Source organism: Pelodiscus sinensis, chromosome 1 (assembly GCF_052426305.1).
Source record: "Pelodiscus sinensis isolate ZL-2025 chromosome 1, ASM5242630v1, whole genome shotgun sequence".
Lineage (NCBI taxonomy): Eukaryota > Metazoa > Chordata > Testudines > Trionychidae > Pelodiscus > Pelodiscus sinensis.
Window position 1 is genome coordinate 7,597,649 of NC_143052.1, and position 21,972 is coordinate 7,619,620.

The following is a 21,972-nucleotide window of genomic DNA, read 5'->3' on the forward strand; positions in this document are numbered from 1 at the left end:
TATATAAAATCATGAGTGGTGTGGAGGGGGTGAATAAAGAAAAGTTAATTATTAATTCCCATAATAGAAGAACTAGAGGACACCAAATGAAATTAATGGGTAGCAGGTTTAAAACTAATAAAAGAAAGTTCTTCTTCGCACAGCCTGTAGTCAACCTGTGGAACTCCTTGCCAGAGGAGGCTGTGAAGGCTAGGACTATAACAAAGTTTAAAGAGAAGCTAGATAATTTCATGGAGGTTAGGTCCATAAAAGGCTATTAGCTAGGGGATAGAAATGGTGTCCCTGGCCTCTGTTTGTCAGAGGCTGGAGACAAATCGCTTGATCATGGTCTTCGGTCCACCCTCTCTGGGGCACCTGGTGTTGGCCACTGTCGGCAGACAGGCTACTGGGCTAGATGGACCTTTGGTCTGACCCAGTACGGCCATTCTTATGTTCTTATGACATAAATGTGAGACAGAGAAACAGAAAATGAAGGAGATAAGAAACCAGGGGAAAAAAAGAATCAAAGGAAAAAAAATTAACAGCAATGAGAGGATGACAAAATTAGACACAAAAATAAAAGTGGAGGAAAACTTTTTCTTAACCTGGTTATTAACTTTTAATTTCCTTTACAGTTTGTGTAAAGGGGAGATGTTACATGCACGATGAAGAAAGGGTGTTCCATCTTGCATGACCTATTTAGCTGGGCAGCACACAGAGCTGTGAACCCCACCTCTTTCTAAGCTGCAACATACGCCTCTAAAATAAGGACAACCCTGCCTACTAAACTCGCTGATATGTTGTAAAGCTGAACTAACCCTTTGTGCAGTGCTCTCAGAAGCTCAGATGAAAGATGCTGAGGAAGTGCAAAATATTGTATTAAGAAAATTTCCCTAGCACCAATAAAACTAGAGAAATAAACGCTGAAAAGCTGTATTTATATAGGCAGAGCTTCCTCTGCCGATAACAGTTTCAGCCAGGATTTTTAGAAAACGAATTCTGAGGTTTTGGCTCTAACCCAGAAAAATAAATTTGCACTCTGTGTGCCAGTCCTTCCTCTATTAGATAAGGTGAAATGATGTCTAGATGCACAAGGAATTGGAGGAAGTCTCCCTCCTGACCAGAAATAAGAATATCCAAGAGACAATCAATACTAGGAGCAACAGATAGCACTAAATACAATTTATTTGGGCAGAGAATGAAAAAAAAATAGGTGAATAGATGACTTGTCAGGAAGAAATTTGCTCAACCATGTTAATAGAGGTTGAACCTCTCTAGTTCTGCACCCTCGGGATCTGAACAACCAGAGCATTTGCCGAACCACGAAGAGGTCATTATGATCTAGCAGCATTAGCAACACTTCTGCTGCTTACTGGGCTCTTAGAAGACATGTAGGGGTAAATTAGAGGTAAGTAACAGCATAGAACACTGAGTGCCAAGACTGGTGGCTATAAACAGACTTTTTGGGACTTCCAGAAACTTGGCCACACTCAGGATAAGTGGACATCTGGGTAACTAAAATCATGCCAGACCAAGGATATTACTCAGGACCAAATCTACACAAACACACCCCCAAATCCCAGACCAGGAGTGTTCTACCTGCTCTACCCAAGATCCACAAATCTGGAAATCCCAGACAACCCATCATCTTGTCATAGGTACACTTACAGCAGGATTCTCTGGTTATATTGACTTTCTCCTCAGACCCTATGCTACCAGCACTCCTAACTATCTTAGAGACACCACCGACATCCTGAGGAAACTATGGAACATCAGTAATCTTCCTGAAAACACCATCCTGGCCACCATGCATGTAGATGCTCTTTACACCAACATTCCACACAATGATGGATTACTGGCTGTCAGGAACACTATCCCTGATGACACCACTGAACACTTGGCTACAGAGCTTTGTGACTCTGTCCTCACCCACAACTATTTCCAATTTGGGGACAATTTATATCTTCAAGTCAGCAGCACAGCTATGGGCACCCGAATGGTCCCACAATATCATAGAATCATAGAATCATAGAATAATAGGACTGGAAGGAATCTCGAGAGGTCATCGAGTCCAGCCCCCCGCCCTCAAGGCAGGATCAAGCTCCGTCTACACCATCCCTGACAGATGTCTATCTAACCTGTTCTTAAATATCTCCAGAGAGGGAGATTCCACCACCTCCCTTGGCAATTTATTCCAATATTTGACCACCCTGACAGTTAGGAATTTTTTCCTAATGTCCAATCTAAACCTCCCCTGCTGCACTTTAAGCCCATTACTCCTTGTCCTGTCCTCAGAAACCAAGAGGAACAAATTTTCGCCTTCCTCCTTGTGACACCCTTTTAGATATTTGAAAACCGCTATCATGTCCCCCCTTAATCTTCTTTTTTCCAAACTAAACAAGCCCAGTTCATGAAGCCTGGCTTCATAGGTCATGTTCTCTAGACCTTTAATCATTCTTGTCGCTCTTCTCTGTACCCTTTCCAATTTCTCCACATCTTTCTTGAAATGTGGCGCCCAGAACTGGACACAGTACTCCAGCTGAGGCCTAACTAGTGCAGAATAGAGCGGCAGAATGACTTCACGAGTTTTGCTTACAACACACCTGTTGATACAACCTAGAATCATATTTGCTTTTTTTGCAACAGCATCACACTGTTGACTCATATTCAACTTGTGGTCCACTATGACCCCTAGATCCCTTTCCGCCATGCTCCTTCCTAGACAGTCGCTTCCCATCTTGTATGTATGGAACTGATTGTTCCTTCCTAAGTGGAGCACTTTGCATTTCTCCTTATTAAACCTCATCCTGTTTACCTCTGACCATAATATGCAAACATCTTTATGGCTGGCCTCGAATAACGTTTCCTCAGCTCTTGCCCCCTAGCACCTTTACTCTACTGAAGTTACTCTGACGACATTTTCATCATATGGACCCATGAGAAGGAGACCCTAGAAGAATTCCACAGGGATTTCAACAAACTTCCACCCCACCATCAACCTTAGACTGGACCAGTCCACACAAGAGATCCACTTCCTAGATACTACAGTACAATTACACAACGGCCACATTTCCACCACCTTATACCAGAAACCTACCGACTTACATTTACCTACATGCCTGTAACTCCCATCCCAGAAACATTTCACAGTCAATTGTTTATAGCCAGGTCCTAAGATACAACCGGATTTGCTCCAGTCCCACAGAAATAAATACCTACAGCAGCGATGGGAAACCTCAGGCCCTCGGGCGTGGCCCTCATCTTGCCTGGTTCCAGCCCCTGAAGCTCAGGGCTCTCCCCAACATTGAGGAGCCGGTGCTGGTGCTCAAGTGCCCCTGCTGCCTTGCCTCATGGGGCTGGAGCACACAAATTCTATTAGACTGGAACCCCCTAGGCTCTGGTGTGTGAGAAGTGTCCTTCTCCTCATTGGGGGGCCTCAGTGAGGGGGTTTTTGTTCTGCTTCTCACTTGTGTATGGCCCCCAAGTGATTTTTCTGTGGGTCAGCGGCCCCCAATTGAAAAAAGGTTCCTCACCCTTGAACTACAGGTTCTAGATCAAGCATTCTTAAAACTTAAATACCCACTTGGAGAAATGAAAAAACAGATTGACAGAGCCAAACGAGGATCCAAGCATCAGCTTCTTCAAGAAAGGCCCAACGAAGAAAACAACAGAAGACCACTGGTCCTCACCGACAACCCCCAACTTAAACCCCTCCCGCACATCAGTGACAAACTACAACCTCTCCTGGAAAATGACCCCTCATTCTCAGGCCATGGGCAACAGGACAGTCCTCACATACAGCCAACCCCCTAATCTCAAACAAATTCTTTCTAGAAACGACATAACACACCTCTATCATACTCACCCAGGAACCCAACCCTGCGATCAGCTCCAGTGTCAACTGCACCTACACATCCATACAAGCATCATCATCACAGGACCTAACCACATAAGCCACCAAATCAAAGGCTCATACAAACTGCACCTCCACCAATGTGATCTAAGCCATCGAGTGCCAGCACTGCCCCTCTGCCACATATATTAACCAAACTGGACAGTATATACGACAATGGATTAACGGACACAAATCGGATATTCGAAATGGTACCACACAGAAACTTGTTGGGGAACATTTCAACTTGCCTGGGCACTCACTCATCCATCTAAAAGTGACTAAAAACCACTGGAGAGAAAAGCTGCAGAACTTGATATAATGTACAAGTCTGACACCTACAATAAAGGTTTAAACAAAGACCTTAACTGGATGGCCCTCTACATTCCACACTCTAATGACATAAAAAGCCAAGCACCGGGTACTTGGAGTATTCAGAACCCACTCCATCGGTCTCATTTACCATGGACACGGACAATATATTTTTTTCCTTCCTTTCCCTCCCCATTCCCTATCTTTCTCTGCTATTTATTTGTCCCTTAGGCCCCTTAACTCCATTCATATTTTTTTTAAGTGTTCAAGGGGCTGCAAGACTATCTGTTGTTGTTTAAGTTTATTCAGTTACCGACTAACCCGGCTACCCCCCGAGGCCAGAGAATGTCAGCCTAGAGAGGTTCAACCTGTACTCAATAACTGAGTGGGAGTCATGAGACTACATTCTAGCTATCCCTGGTTCTGTCACCACCTTTCTACAGCCTTGGGCAAGTCACTTCACATTTCCATGCTCCATGTCCCCCATCTGTGAAATGACATCAAGGGGTGCAGCCCTCCTGGCCAAATTGGCGCCTTCTCCTGCTCATACTGGGGATTAGCTCAAGGCTGATGCCCACATCTGCAGTCTGCCGATTATCACGGTCTCTGCCCCCACCCCACAGCTCCTCTCTCTGCTCTCAGAACCGCAGCATCCGATTTGTGCTTCGACCCTCCAACTATGTCGGCATCTGGGTTCCCCCCTTCTGGGAGAGGAGTGTATCTTCCCAACAATCCAGCCATCTCCTCAGGGGCGAGTGGGGGGACATGGGCCCACTAACTACTCAAGGCACCAACTCAGGGATCCTGTAAATAAGCAGCCTCCTGCTAGTCCACTGTACCCTCAGTCAGTGCTGCTCTACTTCGCTGGGCCACTCCCCCTTGGCCCCAGCACCGTCTTCGCCTTCACCTCAGGGCAGTCAGAGCTGCTCAGGCCTAGGAGTCAGCCACTGCTCTGTTCAAGGCGCTCTCAGTTCTCTCAGCCCTCCATGGATGTAGCCCTTACTCCCTGGGCTCTGCCCTGCAGCTCCCTTTTACCGGAGTCTACTGGGCCCTGATTCGTTGCCCCCTGCACCTCCTCAATTGGCTAGGATTCCTGCAGCCACGTTGGGCTGCTCGCAGGATTCTCCTCCATTGCTCCTTCTGAGGCAGGACTTGGCTACCCCTTTTCTGTCTGAGAGACACCCCATCACAAATGGGGCTAATGAGATTTCTTGGCCTTTACAAATGCACTTCCAAAGCTACAAATGACACGTGCAAGTATTTCTACTCACCGCTAGTGCTCCCAGGAGTGCTGAACTGGGAGGTGTCAAGGAACTTCCGAGGCGTAGGCAAGTTAGTCACATCAATAAGTGGCATGGGAGAAGCATCCTTCACAAGTGAACTGGGCGGGGGGGGAAAAAAATGAACCAACATATTATTGTTACTTATTACGGCAGTACCCAGGGACCCCAATCATAGACCATCATCCTATTATGCTAGGCACTATAAAAACACTTAACATGGACAGTCCCAGCCCTGAGAAGCTTACAGTCTAAGTATAAGAGCGGAAACAACAGTTGGATACCAACAGAAGGGAGAGTATAAGAAAACAAGACAAAAGAGTCACTACTACTGCAAGCACATTTAAAAAGACAAGCGTAAGAGGAAAGCAGGGCCCCTATCCCATAACTAGAGCCATAAAGGCAGCCCTCTTCCCACATGAAGCCTCACTGATTTAATATATGTCACCAGGGCTGCTGACGGAGAATGGGAGGGAGGGTGCAGTTGTCCCAGAACCCAGCTATTTAAAACAGCCCCGGGCTCCAGGCCACCACTGCAGCCAGCCCCCAGCCCTTTGAATCGCCACTGGAACCCCATGCAGCGCAGTCCGGGTGGTGCTGAGGGATAGCTGGGGGAAGCTAATCCCTAGCCCTGCTGCTTCTGCCCAAGGCCCCGCCTATAAATTCTCACGGCCCACAGTGCACGCTTCAGAGACCTCAAGACTTGAGATGGTTTACTAAGGGATTTGCTTGGTTATTGCCAAGCATCATCTTCTAGCACTGACGAAAAGAATCCATGCTAAAATTATGGTATATAGTCTTTCTACAGCTGATTCTGATCTGGGAGCTTAACCATATAATGAGGCAACCAGCTTCTAGTTTACTAGAAGGGATCAAGTCCACTTCCTGGCCTTCTAAGCAGCTGGCTTTGAATGGAAATCCCCTCCCAGCCCACTCCACAACATCCTGCATCCTCTTTCAAATTGCAGCTCATTACTTCTTCCATGAGGGTTATATATGGAAAAAAAGGCAACATTTATTTGTCAAGAGTGCATCAAGCTGCCCACCCACATAAGGTAAGGCAAGAGGCCGAATGAGGAAGCAGGTTAAGAAAAACAAACAATGCTCCTATAATAAGATTACTAGGTTACCTTAGGGGCAGGAACAGTAACTCAGCACCCACCAACTAAAAGCCCATGTGACTATGTGAAAAATCTCCTAAAAAAAAGTCAACCCGCCCACTGACAATTCAGAGGCGTTAAAGTTCTGCATGTCAGTGCAGTGCAATTAACAACATTCAATTATTACAGTTGTATTCTGGGCCCTCCATTAGGATCGAGCCCAGCTTTGCTAGGTGCTGCTCTATCATCCAATGACAGACTGTCCCTGCCATGCAAGCGATGAGGTGTGACCAGAGGGGGTGTGTTCAATGTAAGGAAGGAGAGCAGGAGAGAGATACGTGTCCCTGTAGCAGGAACACGGGACTGTCGTTTATCAGCAAGTGTGTATATGGGGGCAGCAAACTTGGTGTTTGTTTTTAATTAATGGGGTGAGTAAGCAAGAGGCTATGATGACTCATTAAGAAGCCTCCTGCCTGGAAATTTCAACTACAATCAACTTCCAATTTAATAATTTGTTGAAAGTAACTGACTGAGCCCCCTCTATTTTGATTAATCCTGCTTACCCTTACTGGCTTCACTATTAGTTTTTCTTCCCATAATAAATCATGATGCTTCTTTGCTCTGCGTTGTTTTCATTGTATTCCCTCTTACCTCTCTATCTGCTTCTCTTCTCCCTATTTTCTACCTCTCACTCACTTCAGAAGACTTCAAGAAAGAACTATATAAATTGATGAAGGTTACGTCCATCAATACTTTTTAGCCAGGATGAGTAGGAATGGTGTCCCTAGCCTCTGTTTGTCAGAGGCTGGAAACGGGAAAGAGGAGAGCGATCACTTTATGATTACCTGTTCTGTTCCCTCCCTCGGGGGCATCTGGCATTGGCCACTGTCCGAAGACAGAACTCCAGGCTAGATGGATCTTTGGTCTGACCCACTATGGCCATTCTTATATTCTTAAGCATGCTTTCTCTCACAGTTCTTCCTCTTACCCCTCACTAGAGCCTCTTGAACACTGCATAGGGATGGGGAATATCTATTCATCTCCTCCCTACTACACCATGCTAACTGCCTGCCTCTGTTGCTGCATATAGCATTCCTTAATGTGCAGCAGAGTGAAACTGCTCTGACTGCCAATGTCATTGCTACCCACCGGGTTACAAATAGCAGCAGTGGAAACTGACAACACTTTTGCCTGTCCTCACTGGGCTGCAGTGTGGCAATGTCTGAGTAGCAGGAGCGGCACTGGAGTAGTCCATCTGCAGGTTCAGGAAGGAAGCACGAACTCAGACTTTAAGGTCAGAAGGGACCACCATCGTTCAGTTTTATTCTCCACCACCAGAGCTCGATATATTCCCTCCTGCTCCCAATGAAAGGTTAGATTCTGCAGAAGATGACGACAATCTCTCTCTGTAGGGCCTTCTACTTATCAAGGGAGAAAATAATTCCTCCCGCCCCTCCCCGCAAGGTCTCAGTTAACACTAATTAAAGCCAACCTTTTCCCTTTCTCTTTGTTCTGTTGTCCCACGCGGTTAGTAGATTTGATGTACAGATGACGGTGCAGTTCATCTATTAGGACTAAGTGCAAGTTCATCTTCTTACTGTGAAGCTCTAACCTCAGATCACTCAGGCCCTCCACCTGAAGAAGAGGACCCTCTAACGAATCCACTGCTGATACCTGCAAAGAAAATTAAATACGTAAGACAAGTATCATGTTACTAAATTTTATTAAATAGTAAATGGAGGTTCCGTTCTCCTAACCCTAAACCTTCCTCGCTGTTTTCCACACCCCTTTTTCCTTGAGTCAATGAGAAACCATCTCGGTTCTTTCTGGTACATATCAATACCATGCTGAGTACTACCCAGAAGGTTGTTTCAAGCAGGCAGACTCAATAGAAGAGAAATATATTTTTCATTTTGTTCCCAAAAAAGCACGTTAGCTTACAGAACTGACATAAGCACAAACACAATCAGTGTCACAGGCACTTTCACACTTCTCATCAGATGTTTGTGTGAAAGAGAATCTATTCTGAACATTGTTAAACTAAACCAGAGCACAGGGCTTCTCGCAATATATTTAGCAAGTAAGAAGGCTTTGAAAATACTCTGCTGTAATAGCTGGTCTTAAGTCTTCTTCCTCTGACTTGAGCCAAATTTACGGTGACCATATTTCCCCATGCAGAATGCGGGACACCAAGGGGGTGCTCAGGACTTTAGTCCAAAGGTGGGGCAGGCTGCTGCAGCTTAGGGCTTCAGCCCCACGGAGGAGGAGGACAGGCCAGTGGCGCTCAGGGCTTCAGCCCTGCAGGAGGGCGAGGGGATGAGGGCCGCTGGCACACAGCACTTCAGCACACAGGGGAAGGAGGAAGGGACACCACCGTTTGGGGCAGGAGCCCCAGTACTCGGGGCTCCAGCAGCTGAAGCTCCAAGTGCCAGCGGCTCTCCGCCCACCCTGCCCCACTGCAGGGATGAAGTTCGCTCCCGCAGAAGGCAGGAGGGAAGGGGAGCTGCCAATGCTCGGGACTTCAGAGGCTGAAGACCTGAATGCTGGCGGCTCCTCCACCCACCGCAAGAGAAATACAGGACAATGTGCCCGTTGAAAACAAAAACAAAAAGAAGTCAGGATGCTGGGAGAAGCCTTAAATAAGGGACTGTCCTGGTAAAAACGGGACGATTAGTCACCCTAGCCAGACAGACAGTCTCACATCCATATACACAATGAAAGCTCCCCAAGCTTCCCAGAATAGTCACACCATTCCCATTTACAGATAGAGGCAATGGGCATGAAGACGTTAGAGTCACTTACCCAAGTATAGCTGTGAGGCAGTGCAGTAGCACAGCAGAAAATGGAAGTCTGGAGTCCTTTATCTCCCAGACTCCTATTCTAACTTTTAAACCATCGAATTGCGATTTACATAGGAATCGCCGACTGCCTGGTGAGAAGTGAGCAAAGTATTCAGAGCTATCAAGAGCTAAGAGGTTCACGTTTTAAAGTTAATTAATAAACACTTTCAGCATGAAACAAGGTTCTCTCTAATTTTGAGACTATTCAAGCGACAGGCAGTGGCTTGAGCTGGCACAATGCATGTAGGCTCTGGGCAAACTTCTTCCACAAAACTGCCAATGTATTTCAAGAGTGACCAGCTAATGTCTGCTGGGCACTAGAATGAGATCCTTCACAAGCATCCAGCTGTGCCCTGAAAATTAATTTGACCACAAAACTTGGGGAATGGCAAACCAGGAGATCCTGTCAATTCACATTTGGCCCAGGATTTATAGTGTACAAAGCCATGCTTTTACAAACATCTAAGATATTTCTGCAGCTGTTCTGAATCTAGCTACCTCATCCCTTTTGTAGTGTATGAAATCTAAACACCACAGCACTAAATACCCGGAAGTGACTAGCAACAAAAGTGAGACTTATTCCAGAGATTTATTATCCAAGTAAAAAGACATGCTCATTCAAGACAGCATAAATGGAAGCAGACTGAATTTTTTAAAATCTCTTTTAATTATCTAGGATCATGTTAGTAAAAATAAATGAAGACATTTGCTTCAGACTTAGTTTAAATTCTAACAATGCACCTGTCAGCTAGATATTAAAAATGAAAAGCATGGAGATTTAGTAAGCAGGTAGACAAGCTCAGGTCCTAACCCTTAATAAATATGAACAGATAAAGGCAACTCATGGGCCAAATATGTACTAATTGACTTAACCCAAAATCCAGAAATACCCTGAAGTAGCCTTCAAGGTCTTTTACATAAACTTCTCTATTAAACAGAAGAAACTAGACTTCTCCGCTTCCCCAAGAAGTCCATAACTGTGAAACGTGTTTCCTCTCATGGCTAAGAGACGAGGTTTCATAGCCTCTGGAGCATATTCCCTTATCCAAGTAGTTCCTCAATTCTTGGTTTCTGCAGCCAGAGGCTAGGGGACTTCATCAGTGGATGGTTGTCCTTGGCACTGCTCGGTTTTGCTTGGCCTGTTTAGCAGAACTTATGCCTGTATTTCTGTTGAACTCTACAGACGCCCAGGCACTGTGACAATGCATGCAACATCAAAAAATAAAATATTAAAATTCTACTTTTAGAGGGGAGGGGGCAAGCAGCTAAATCTTTGTAAACATCCTAGAATCTTCCATTTTTATCAGCAAACAGCCACTTGAGGCAGTATATATTGTGGCCATTATCCCTTGGCCATGAAGGACTGGATGAGACACGCTCCTCTGCTGATCAGTGCTGGGAAAGGGCCTGTGGCCTCTGTCGGTAAAAGGCACTGTGGACAAGAGGTGAACATATGTTAATAGAAGTAAGGGCAGATAATGGTGTGTGGTGACTATCTGCCCGAAGAGCTTGATCTTTTGAGGTGTTGAGTCCTTAATATCCTACGACAATAAAAGCTGGGGGGTATTCAGTACTGCCCAGCAAACACTCAGCATTTCACCAGATCAGGAACAAATACAGGAGGATCTAAATAAACAAACAGAGCTGGGAAAAGGACTTTGAAATGGGAGGCTAGTGGGAGGCAGTGAGGTAAGAGGCACTTAGAAAGCTGATACTATTTCTCACTCAAATGCCTGAGTGCTCTCCTTTGTTTTCTTCTCTCTCTTTTTTTTTTTTTAAAAAAAAGAAGTCTGGCCATGTACGAAACTAAACTATTGTATTAACAGAAAACTCTCAAGCCAAGCTTTAGGAAAACAAGTACAGGAGTCGATCATTTACTGTATTGTTAAAAAAATTCCATCTAAATTTGCTTTTTTCCTTTGGTGAAAAGTACAGCTTTTTTTTTTTTTTTTAAATGGCACTTGAGACATTTCATATTTGCAGTTAGACATGCTGAAGAGTTATGCCCTTGATAATGCCACTTTCACAGTGATGGAATTCTAGAGGTAAACAATACAGCGACGGTGCAATATTATACAGGTAGGCTCTGAGCCTTTTAACTAGCCACTACCACACTCCAGTAAAACCCTATTTATTGCTGATTGCCAAGACACAAGAGGCTAAAGGGGAAAGATTTTATTTAAAGAACAGTTTTGGCCACAAAAAGAAATAAGGGTCTGATTCAGCTCCACTTATGTCAACGTAAAGATTCCTGTTGACTGCAGTGGGAGTTGGAATAAACCCTATGCAAAAACCTTATGCCTCCTGCTACGGGACAAGCCCAAGAAAGAAACCAACAAAACACCACTGGCCATCACCTACAGTCCTCAACTAAAACCTCTCCAACGCATCATTAGTGATCTACGACCCATCCTGAACAATGATCCCTCGCTTTCACAGGCCTTGGGAGACAGGCCAGTCCTTGCCCAAAGACAACCCGCTGACCTGAAGCATATTCTCAACAGCAACTACACACCGCACCATAACAAATCGAACTCAGGAACCAATCCATGCAACAAACCTCGGTGCCAACTCTGCCCACATATATACACCAGCAACACCATTACAGGACCTAACCAGATCAGCCATACTGTCACTGGTTCATTCTCCTGCACATCTACTAACGTAATATATGCCATCATGTGCCAACAATGCCCCACTGCTATATACATCGGCCAAACTGGACAGTCCCTACGTAAAAGAATCAATCGACACAGATCAGATATTAGGAATGGCAACATACAAAAACCTGTAGGGGAACACTTCAATCTCCCTGGACACACAATTGCAGATCTAAAGGTAGCCATCCTGCAGCAAAAAAAAACTTCAGGACCAGACTTCAAAAAGAAACTGCTAAGCTACAGTTCATCTTCAAGTTTGACACAATCAACTCAGGATTAAACAAAGACTGTGAATAGCTTGCTAACTACAAAAGCAGCTTCTCCTCTTTTGGAATTCACACCTCCCCATCAGCTACTAGACATGGGCCTCATCCTCCCTGATTGGATCCACCTTGTCATCTCCAGCCTGATTCTGGCCTGCATATTTATACCTGCCTCTCAAAATTTCCACTACATACATCTGACGAAGTGGGTCTTTGCCCACGAAAGCTTATGCTCCAACACTTCAGTTAGTCTATAAGGTGCCACAGGACTCCTTGCTGCTTATGCAAAAACCAGTGTCTCCTAAAGTCTGTCTTTTCTGTGTGGCTGCAAAGTCAAATCCCCTTTCTTTGCTCACAAAGCAGCATTTACTCCCGTTAGCACTCCAAAGCCAATGAAGTTATAGATCCTAGCTTGCCCCTCAAATGTTGTTAGAATGCCAGATTGGGAGTAAGAAACTAGACCAATACAAAACCAACTCAAAAATCAATTAAAAAGTAGTTAAATATCTTTTGAGAACCATCAGTTAACAGGGAATCATCATCAAGCAGATAATTTTTTTCCTACTGGGAACTCTCCGATATTGGTCCTTGGCTCTACACTATTTAACAATTTTATCAATGACCTGGAAGAAAACAAAATCATTATTAATAAAGTTTGCAGAGGACCCAAAAACTGGTGGTAAATAAGGAAGAAGCTAGGTCACTGTTACGAGGCAATCCAGACAGTCTGGTGATCAGGGCACACACAACAGCATTTTAATATGGCCACATACGAAGTCGTACATGTAGGAGCAAAGGGGGGGAGGATCAAAAAACATGTGGACAAACATGATCCAGTGTATCTACTGAACGTGGAGTTTTAGAAAGCCTTTGACAAGATCTCTCACCAAAGGCTCTTAAGCAAACCAAGGAGTAATGGGATAAAAGGAAAGGCCCTCTCAGAGATCAGTAGCTGATTAAAAGATGGGAAACAAGAAGAAGGAATAAACTACCAGCTATCAGAAAGAGGGGCAAATAGTTGTGTTCCCGAAGGATCTGTACTACAAAAAGATGGTTCAAAAGTGATCTGGAAAAAGGGGTAAACAGTGGGGTGGCAAAATTTGAAGATAATAGAAAAAAAAAATCACTCAATATAGTTAAATCCAAAGCAGACTGCGAAGATTTACAAAGGGGTCTCAAAATGGTGTGACTGGGTAACAAAATGGGCTTGTTTAGTCTACAGAACGGTGAAGGGGGTATGGTAACAGCTTTCAACCACCTAAAGGCAGGTTCCAAAGAGGATGGTGAGAGGCTGCTCTCAGTAATGACAGATGGCAGAACGAGGAGCAACGGTCTTAAGTTGCAGTGGGGGAGGTCTAGGTTGGATATTAAGAAAAACTATTTCCCTAGGATGGTGGAGAAGCACTGGAATGGGTAACCTAGGGAGGTGATGGAATCTCCATCGCTAGAGGTTTTTAAGTCCCCGCTTGATAAAGACCTGGCTTGGATGATTTAATTGGGGTTGGCCCTACTTTGGGCAGTGGATTGGACTCGATGGCATCCTGAGGTCTCTTGCAACCCTACGATTCTAAACCGTTGCTAGACTGAAAGCAGAAATCTGGGGAGAGGCACCTGACCCCACATGCCCCCATACAAAGCATCACCTCTGCCTACCTCAAATGGTAGATAACATTATTTGGAAAAAGGTACTCAGCCTTACAAGTTTGAAAAGCATTGTTAGAGGACAAAAAATTCATCTTCCATCTTATAGGAGTGATGGACAGTCCCCAAAGCCCAGATTCTCAAACCTCCAGGGACTGGAACCTCTCTGTCCATTAGATGCTAGTTTGGGCAAGCAGAAATATCAATAATGGAAGGTCAGAATGGGACTAGAGACTGAACACTGAGTTTATATTTGAGACATGTCTATTCACAGTTCAGAGGCCACTTGGTACACCATCACAAAAAGCAACTGCTACATAAGAAAATATGAGGGAAGATTACTGGAGAGGTAACAGCACAAAAATTTGATCGCTCACAAGAGGCAAAAAGCAAGCCACAAACAACAACACATGACATTGGAAAAAAGACAGCCCAACACCTGGACAACATGGAAAATAAATATCAGCAACCTAGATGATTTTAACTGCACACTAGTATGAATAGACACAATGCTGATATTTAAAAGGAAGAGAACTGATTTAAAAAAAAACACAAGAAATTCAATTTCATAGGAGACAGGAAAGTAAAGTGACTAATAGAAGGTTCAAACGTGTATGGCCAGATCCAAATTGGCACAGCGCGCCTGAAGTCAATCCAGACCCAGCTTTCAACCTAACCTATAATGCTTGGCAAAGTCAACAAGAAAAGGTGGATGAGCCCAGCTAGTCTCTCGCTACTGAGATTTTTGCAATCAGACCAAAATTAAGGAAAATATGGGAAGTGGCTTAATGATGAGGGCCCTCATTGAGCAAAGCACATAAGCATGTGCAATAACTTTACATGTCTAAGTAGCCCCATACTAGATAAGAGATTCTCATCTCAAGCTCTTCCTACCTAGTGAATGGACCCAAAAACTGGGTGCATTTTCATGCTGTGCGTAATACTCATGGACACCTAACTACAGGACTATGCTGAATGGAGGATAGGATAAAAATAGGAGGTTAAGGTTGGAAAAGTCACTGGATGTTTGCTTGAATGCTGCTTCATCTATCCCCAGTGCAATCAGCTCCTGAATGGAATAGATTTTACCTCAGGAAGGCATACGGAGGGAGGTGGACAAGTAAGAAAGAGGAGAAATGAGGTGATGCTCAGCATTGGGACAGACACAGAACAGGATAACAGTAAAAGCAAGAGGGAACAGGCAGTAGTTTTCTATTATTTACACTAGTTCCCGTGGGATGTTGTGGCATATTTCTTATCCTAAGAGGTGGAACTCAGCCCCCCCCTCTTTCTCCCTCCCTCCTCCCCTCATTGATGGGTCATTCCTGAAGGGGTGAGAAACACCAGAAATGTATTACACACTGGTTTGAAAATAAATGTTTCCAAAAACTGACCTGGTAAGTATTAGCAAGATAAGAGCTGAAATGAGAAGTTATAAAAGATTCAGTACTAATGAAGATCTTACCCACGGGAATATTTCAGAAATGGCTCTATTATCTGGGGTTGTTAGAGCCCCCAGAGTACCAACCTAACTATTTCACTCCAGGTGGTGTCAGGAGTAAATTAACAGGAACTCAGCGATTGTGTCTGATAAAAGATTAAATGCATTGAGCATGCTTTTGTCAAACAATGCAATTCGTTAGATTTAAGCGCACACAAACTTAAGCATAAGGTTTAGAACATTACCTGTCTTCTGAAATAGTACTGAACAACAACAACAACAGGTTAGTGCTAGCTAAATAGCTCCCTGTCAGGGAATAAAGATATCAGGGGGAAACATTTCTCCAAGGATAACTCCCCAGAGTGCACTCTGTTATTTAAACCTTTTATAACACACAGGTCATAATGAGACCTACTTAATCATTTTTCCTAAGCTGCAATAAACTTTTAATATAAAAGAGGCATCTAACTCAAGACTGTACACCAACAGCTTCCATTCTACGTTATTTACTTTTTTCTTCCCTCCTCCCATGCTGATCAGCAAAACTGCTAGTAGTTATGACCTTGCTTCCGTCTCTGAATTAACCCTTAATTACAAGATGTTCTATTTCATTAGTGCATAGTGGCTAAGTACACTTAATATGGTTGCAATTAGCTTTATCACATAGTGGGGTATATACACCCCTCAAATCCCGGGCAACAGCTAAAGTCATCCTGCAAGAAAAACTAATGGCAATTGTCACACACTAACAAAAAGGGAAAGGAATGAATCAAGACTAATGACCGAAATAACTGGAACATAAACCTACAACAGGAGGCAATGCTCAGGCTTGTAGAAGAAGGGAGAATGAAATACCTTCATCCTGATTCAAGCAGACAATGTTAAAACAGCAGTTTAATGAAAACGGGGAAACAAAGTGGATGGATTGCTAACATGCTGCGCTGATCTAGAAGTAAATAATACTTTGCATTTACACAGCACCTTTCATCAAAGGCTTCCAGAGAGCTTTCTATCCAGGTTGCACCACTGAAATGCAGCCACCCCTACAAAGACAGGCAATGACCAACACATGACACACCAGTGAGAAGGAGCATGCCTCGTGGTTAAGAAAATTGAGGAAGGTGGGCAGCTCAGTTTTTAAGGAGTTAAAACTATAAAAGACCATTACACTACACTGTTCTATCTCCTGAGAATTAAGGAACAGGTTTTAGGACCTACCGATTTCTATCAAGAGCACTACAGGCTACGTGTTCTAGGCACCCTGCTACTGCAGGACTGCTTATGATATAATATTTCTAGTTTTAAAATGTCCTCAAAGATGGGACCATCTCCACTCCCATTTGGGGAATATTAAGCAAAACATCCTTCTGGTGAGGTCTTAACATTCAATGTAAGTTTTTCCTTTCTTATTCTTCTGTTAGTACTCACATGTACCTCCTCCTCCCCATTCCTACACTGTTTTTCTGCCTTAATTTTAATAACATTTTAAAGTCTGTGTCCCTCACAAGCCATTACTCCAGCTTCACAAATTGATCCCTTTCAAATCTTTCCTCAATCCCAGATCATGAGAGTTCCTATTAAACTCTTTGCTATTCAACAATGTCCTTCTGTCATGACAAGCCCAAGACTGGATGCACCAAGATGCTAATGTCCAGAGACAGAGAGAGGAACTACTGCTTTCCTGCTCTGTGGAACTATTACCATCCTGTTCACTTGTACTCTAGTACAAAAGATTAATGACAACCTTCACAATGCCAACGAAGAATAACTTCCCAAACATAAGGAATGTGTGACAGTCAGACATACTGATTTGTTGATACCACAGTCAAAAATAATGCTAACGTTTTGCACTGGAGTACCAGTTTCAGGAAGAAGGAATGCATAATACTCTGCTGTGTCTTTTGGATGTGGACATGAAAGCCTTAGGCAATGTCTATACTTAGGCGCCAGGGATCAATCTTCTGGCATTTGATCTGGCATTTGATTTAGCAGGTCTAGTCAAGACCTGATAAATTGAACACTGAGGGTGCCTGCCCCCAGTTGACACTGGTACTTTTCACAGTAGCGAGGAATGTTTGCTCTGATCGACTTCCCACTGTAGAGATAGCTCTAAGCTTGGCTTAAGGTATTTTGACTCCAACTGGAGTTGCGTACCTTAAACAAACTTCCAAGGTCTAGAATAGACCTGGTCTTATGGAGTGTACTGCCAACACTGTTGTAGACACTGAAAGTGACACGGAATGCATACTTTTCCCTCAACTTGTTATTCCCATACTTTTCTGGTTTAAATTTGATGGGCTGTGTCCTGATTCAATCTTAGCATTCACTAAGAGGTGTCTGAATGTGCTTTGTAGATTGTAAGCGCTTCAGAGCAGAGATCATCGCTTACTTGTCTATATAGTAACTAGCAAAATGGGGCACCGATCACACATGGGACCTCATGTTATTATGCTATTTAAAAATAATAATTATCTCTCATGTCTATTAGTTTGTAGCTTCCCAAGTTGATTTGCAGGTATTTCCAGCCCATATTTCTAATCACTGTAACTCCTTCTTTGTCCCATTTCTCTGTTGTAAATGGCATTTTCAACTCCTTTCAATTTGGTTCTCACTTGTAAATTTCACCAATAGGCTATTTAGAGAAAAATAAAGGTGTTCTGTGACACAATAGGTAACCAGAGCTTTTTCCCCCAAATGAGAAAATTTCACATAACTTTGTTTATGGGCAGTTTAGCAAAACGCTTCCATTCTACAGGGCACAGTTTCTATCCAAGCCTATTTGAGGGCAAGATTTCATGCAGTACTGTGCCAAGCTTATCCACTGGTAACTAGACTGATTTTAGTGGAGTCAGACTAGGTCAAATTCATCCCAGATACATTGAATATTTCACTAAAATTCAAATGTGTTATAGCTGTCCCCACCCCTTCTCTACTACATCCAACACAAACTGCCTGTCTTGATTCGCAAGGCCCTTCACGGCCTATCCTATCTGTCATCTCTCACTCGGTATCAGGCCTACCGACCAAGGGGGAGGAGGAGGAACAAAGGGTGCAACTGCCCCAGGACCCAGCAATGGAACAGGGCCCAGGGTTCCCAGCCACCACTACCACAGGAATGGTGGCGGACCAAGCCCTAGCCCTTTAAATCACAGCTGGAGCACTGCGCAGAACACTCTGGGCAGCTCTGGGGGCTGGCTGGGGAGAGGGGCACGTTGCAGCAGGCTTTGGGCAGTGCTGAAGGCACCTCTTCCGCCTGAGGCCCCAACCCTTGCGCAAGCACAGAGTCTCCCCCGACACTCACCTTGCCCAGTGGCCCAGTGTGACGGCGCGTTGGGGTCCCCCGTCTCCTGCACCCCGAAATGGCACAAACAGACTGCACCAGCCGGTGGAATAGAGGAAGTTTATTGCCTCTCCAGGATACAGTACAGCACAGATGTAGTCTGGTCACAGAGCTGGGCTAGGCTGCCTCAGGCCCCCTTGAGATGGGGGAGACTGGGCCCCTAAACTCCAGCCCCTTTCCCTAGGCTGTCTCCTCCATGCTCTCAGACAGCAACTAACTCACCCTCTTCCAGCCCTGCCCCTCAGCCAGGGCAGCCTCCACCTTCCTTTGTTCCTCTCCATGGGGGGTGTCTGGCCATACTGGTTTGCATAGTGACTCATCCTGTTTTGCTGGGTCGTGGTACCCACGGCAGCCAGTGGGGGTTACCCCAGAGCCAGCAGCATAGAAACCAGCCAGGTACCCCCACTACGTCACACCCAGCAATTCCGTTGGTCCCCCTGCTCAGTACTGAAACGTCAACTCTCACTTCCAAAGGGCCAGTAATGCCAGCCTCTGTCATCTACGTATCACATTTCCAAACAAGCACCTTAGCGCTTTCCCCCACCACAAAGTCAGTCATGCTTGAGAGGAGCTCCCCGTAAATGGATTACAAAAATAATACTTTATCCTCCTTTAAACCCCATCCTTAAAACTCTCAGTTGCCATGCTATCTCCAACTAATATATTTTCCTAATTACTTAACTAGTAAGCCTCCTTGGAGCAGGGACCAACTTTTATTTTGAGTTTGTACAGCCCCTGGCATAATGGGATTCTGGTTCATGTCTGCAGATCCTACGTACTGCATAAAACTAATAATGGTGCATTTCCATTCCTTTAAGAACAACCATACTGGGTCAGACCAACGGCACTACCAGCCCAGTATCCTATCTGCTGACAGTGGCCAATACCAAAATACCCCAGAAGGAGGGAACACAATAGGTAATCCTCACATGATCCCACTCTCCCGTCACCCACCTCCGGAGAAACAGGTGTTAGGGACACCATTCCTACCCATCCTGGCTAATAGATTCATGGAGGTTAGGTCCATCAATGGCTATTTAGCTCTTTTTGAACCCTGTTAAAGTTCTAGATTTCACCACATCCTATGGCAAGGAGTTCCACAGGTTGACTGTGCACTGAGAGAAGAAAAACTTCCTTCTGTTTGTTTTAAACCTGCTGCCTATTAATTTCATTTGGTGACCCCTAGTTCTTATATTGTGAGTATAGGTAAATAACTTTTTCTTATTCACTTTTTCCACACAGTCATGATTTTATAGACCTCTATCATATCCCCCCTTAGTTTCCTCTTTTCTAAGCTGAAAAGTCCCAGTCTTTTTAATCTTTCTTCACATGGGACCCGTTCCAAACCCCTAATCATTTCTGTTGCCCTTTTCTGAACCTTTTCCAATGCCAAGAGATTTTTTTTCAGATGTGATGACCACATCTGTATGCCGTATTCAAGATGTGGGAATACCATTGTTTTATATAGAGGCAATAAGATATTTTCTGCCTTATTCTCTATCCCTTTTTTAATGACATTCTATTTGCTTTTTTGACTGCCGCTGCACACTGAGTGGATGTTTTCAGAGAACTATCCACAATGACTCCAAGAGCTCTCTCGAGTAGTTGTAGCTAAATTAGACCCCATTATGTTATATGTATAGTTGGGATTAGTTTTTCCTGTGTGCATTACTTAATATTGATAAATGTAAAGTTTCATTTGCCATTTTGTTGCCCAACCACTTAGTTTGGTGAGATATTTTGACGCTCTTCACAGTCTGCTTTGGTCTTAACTATCTTGAGCAGTTTGGTGTCATGTTAGCTATCTTCCAGTCATTAGGTACGGAAGCCGATTTAAAGGATAGGTTACAAACCACAGTTAATAGTTCCGCAATTTCCATTTGAGTTTTCTCAGAGCTCTTAGGTGAATGCCATCTGGTCCCGGTGACTTGTTACTGTTAAGTTTATCAATTTGTTCGACAGCCTCCTCTAATGACACCTCAATCTGGGACAATTCCTCAGATTTGTCATCTAAAAAGAATGGCTCAGGTTTGGGAATCTCCCCAATATCCTCAGCCATGAAGAGAAGCAAAGAATTTATTTAGCTTCTCTGCAATGACTTCATCTTCGAGTGCTCCTTTAGCATGTCAATCGTCCAAGGGCCCCGCTGGTTGTTTAGCTGGCTTCCTGCTACTGATGTACTTAAACGTTTTGCTATTACTGTGAGTTTTTTGCTAGCTTCTCTTCAAACTCCTTTTTTGCTTTTCTTATTATATTTTTACACTTAATTTGACAAAGTTTATGCTCCTTTCTATTTTCTTCACTAGGATTTGATTTCCACTTTTTAAAAGATGTCTTTTTATCCGTTATTGCTTCTTTTACTTGGTTGGTCAGTCACGGTGGCACTCTTTTGGGTCTCTTGCTGTGTTTTTTAATTTGGGGTATACATTTAAGTTGGGCCTCTATTATGATCTCTTTGAAAAGTTTCCACACAGCTTGCAGAGATGTTGCTTTTGTCCCTGTACCTTTTAATTGTATGTTTATCTTCCTCATTTTTGTGAGGTTCCCCTTTGTAAAATTAAACGGTATAGTGTTGGGCTGCTGAGGTGTTTTTCCCACCACCGGGATGTTAAATTTTATTACATTATGGTCACTATTTCCAAGCGGTCCAGTTATATTTACCTCTTGAACCAGATCCTGTGATCTACTTAGCACTAAATCAAGAATAGCTTGTCCCCTTGTGGGTTCCAGAACCAGTTGCTCCAAGCAGCAGTCATTTAAGGTATCAAGATATTTTATCTTTGCATCCCATCCTGAGGGGATGTGTACTCAGTCTATATGGGTATTGTTGAAATCCCCCACTGTTATTGAGTTTTTTTATTTTGATAGAATTTCATTGTCACTATCACTGTCCTGATCAGGTGATCAATAATATATCCCTACTGCAATATTCCCATTTTTGGAGCATGGAATTATTATCCATAGAGATTATATGGAACATTTAGGGTTCTTACACTAATTTGGCTGTTTTATTTTTAATATGCCATCAAGTGTGTCTGGCAAAATGTATGCTTTGTGTTTTTCCATTATCCCCTAGATCTTGAGTGATTTCTCTCTTAATACGTGTTCCATTATTTATTAGGGTCAGAATTATGATTGTGAGATTCAGAATTAAAGAGAAATAATTTTGAAAAAGCAGTGATTACTGAAAAAAATTACAACGGCACTTTAAAAGAAATTGAAGT

At 43.8% G+C, this 21,972-nt stretch overlaps 1 protein-coding gene across 1 annotated transcript in view; it reads right to left on the minus strand.

Annotated features, from left to right (window-relative positions):
• The window catches only part of EXOC4 (exocyst complex component 4), a 637,711-nt gene that overhangs the window by 571,047 nt on the left and 44,692 nt on the right, over positions 1-21,972 (minus strand). The window contains exons 4-5 of the mRNA XM_075925646.2: positions 8,056-8,237; positions 5,455-5,564 (exon numbers count right to left, since the gene is read on the minus strand). Of these exons, the coding sequence (XP_075781761.2) occupies positions 5,455-5,564; positions 8,056-8,237 (292 nt within the window). The remainder of the gene's footprint in view (positions 1-5,454; positions 5,565-8,055; positions 8,238-21,972) is intronic.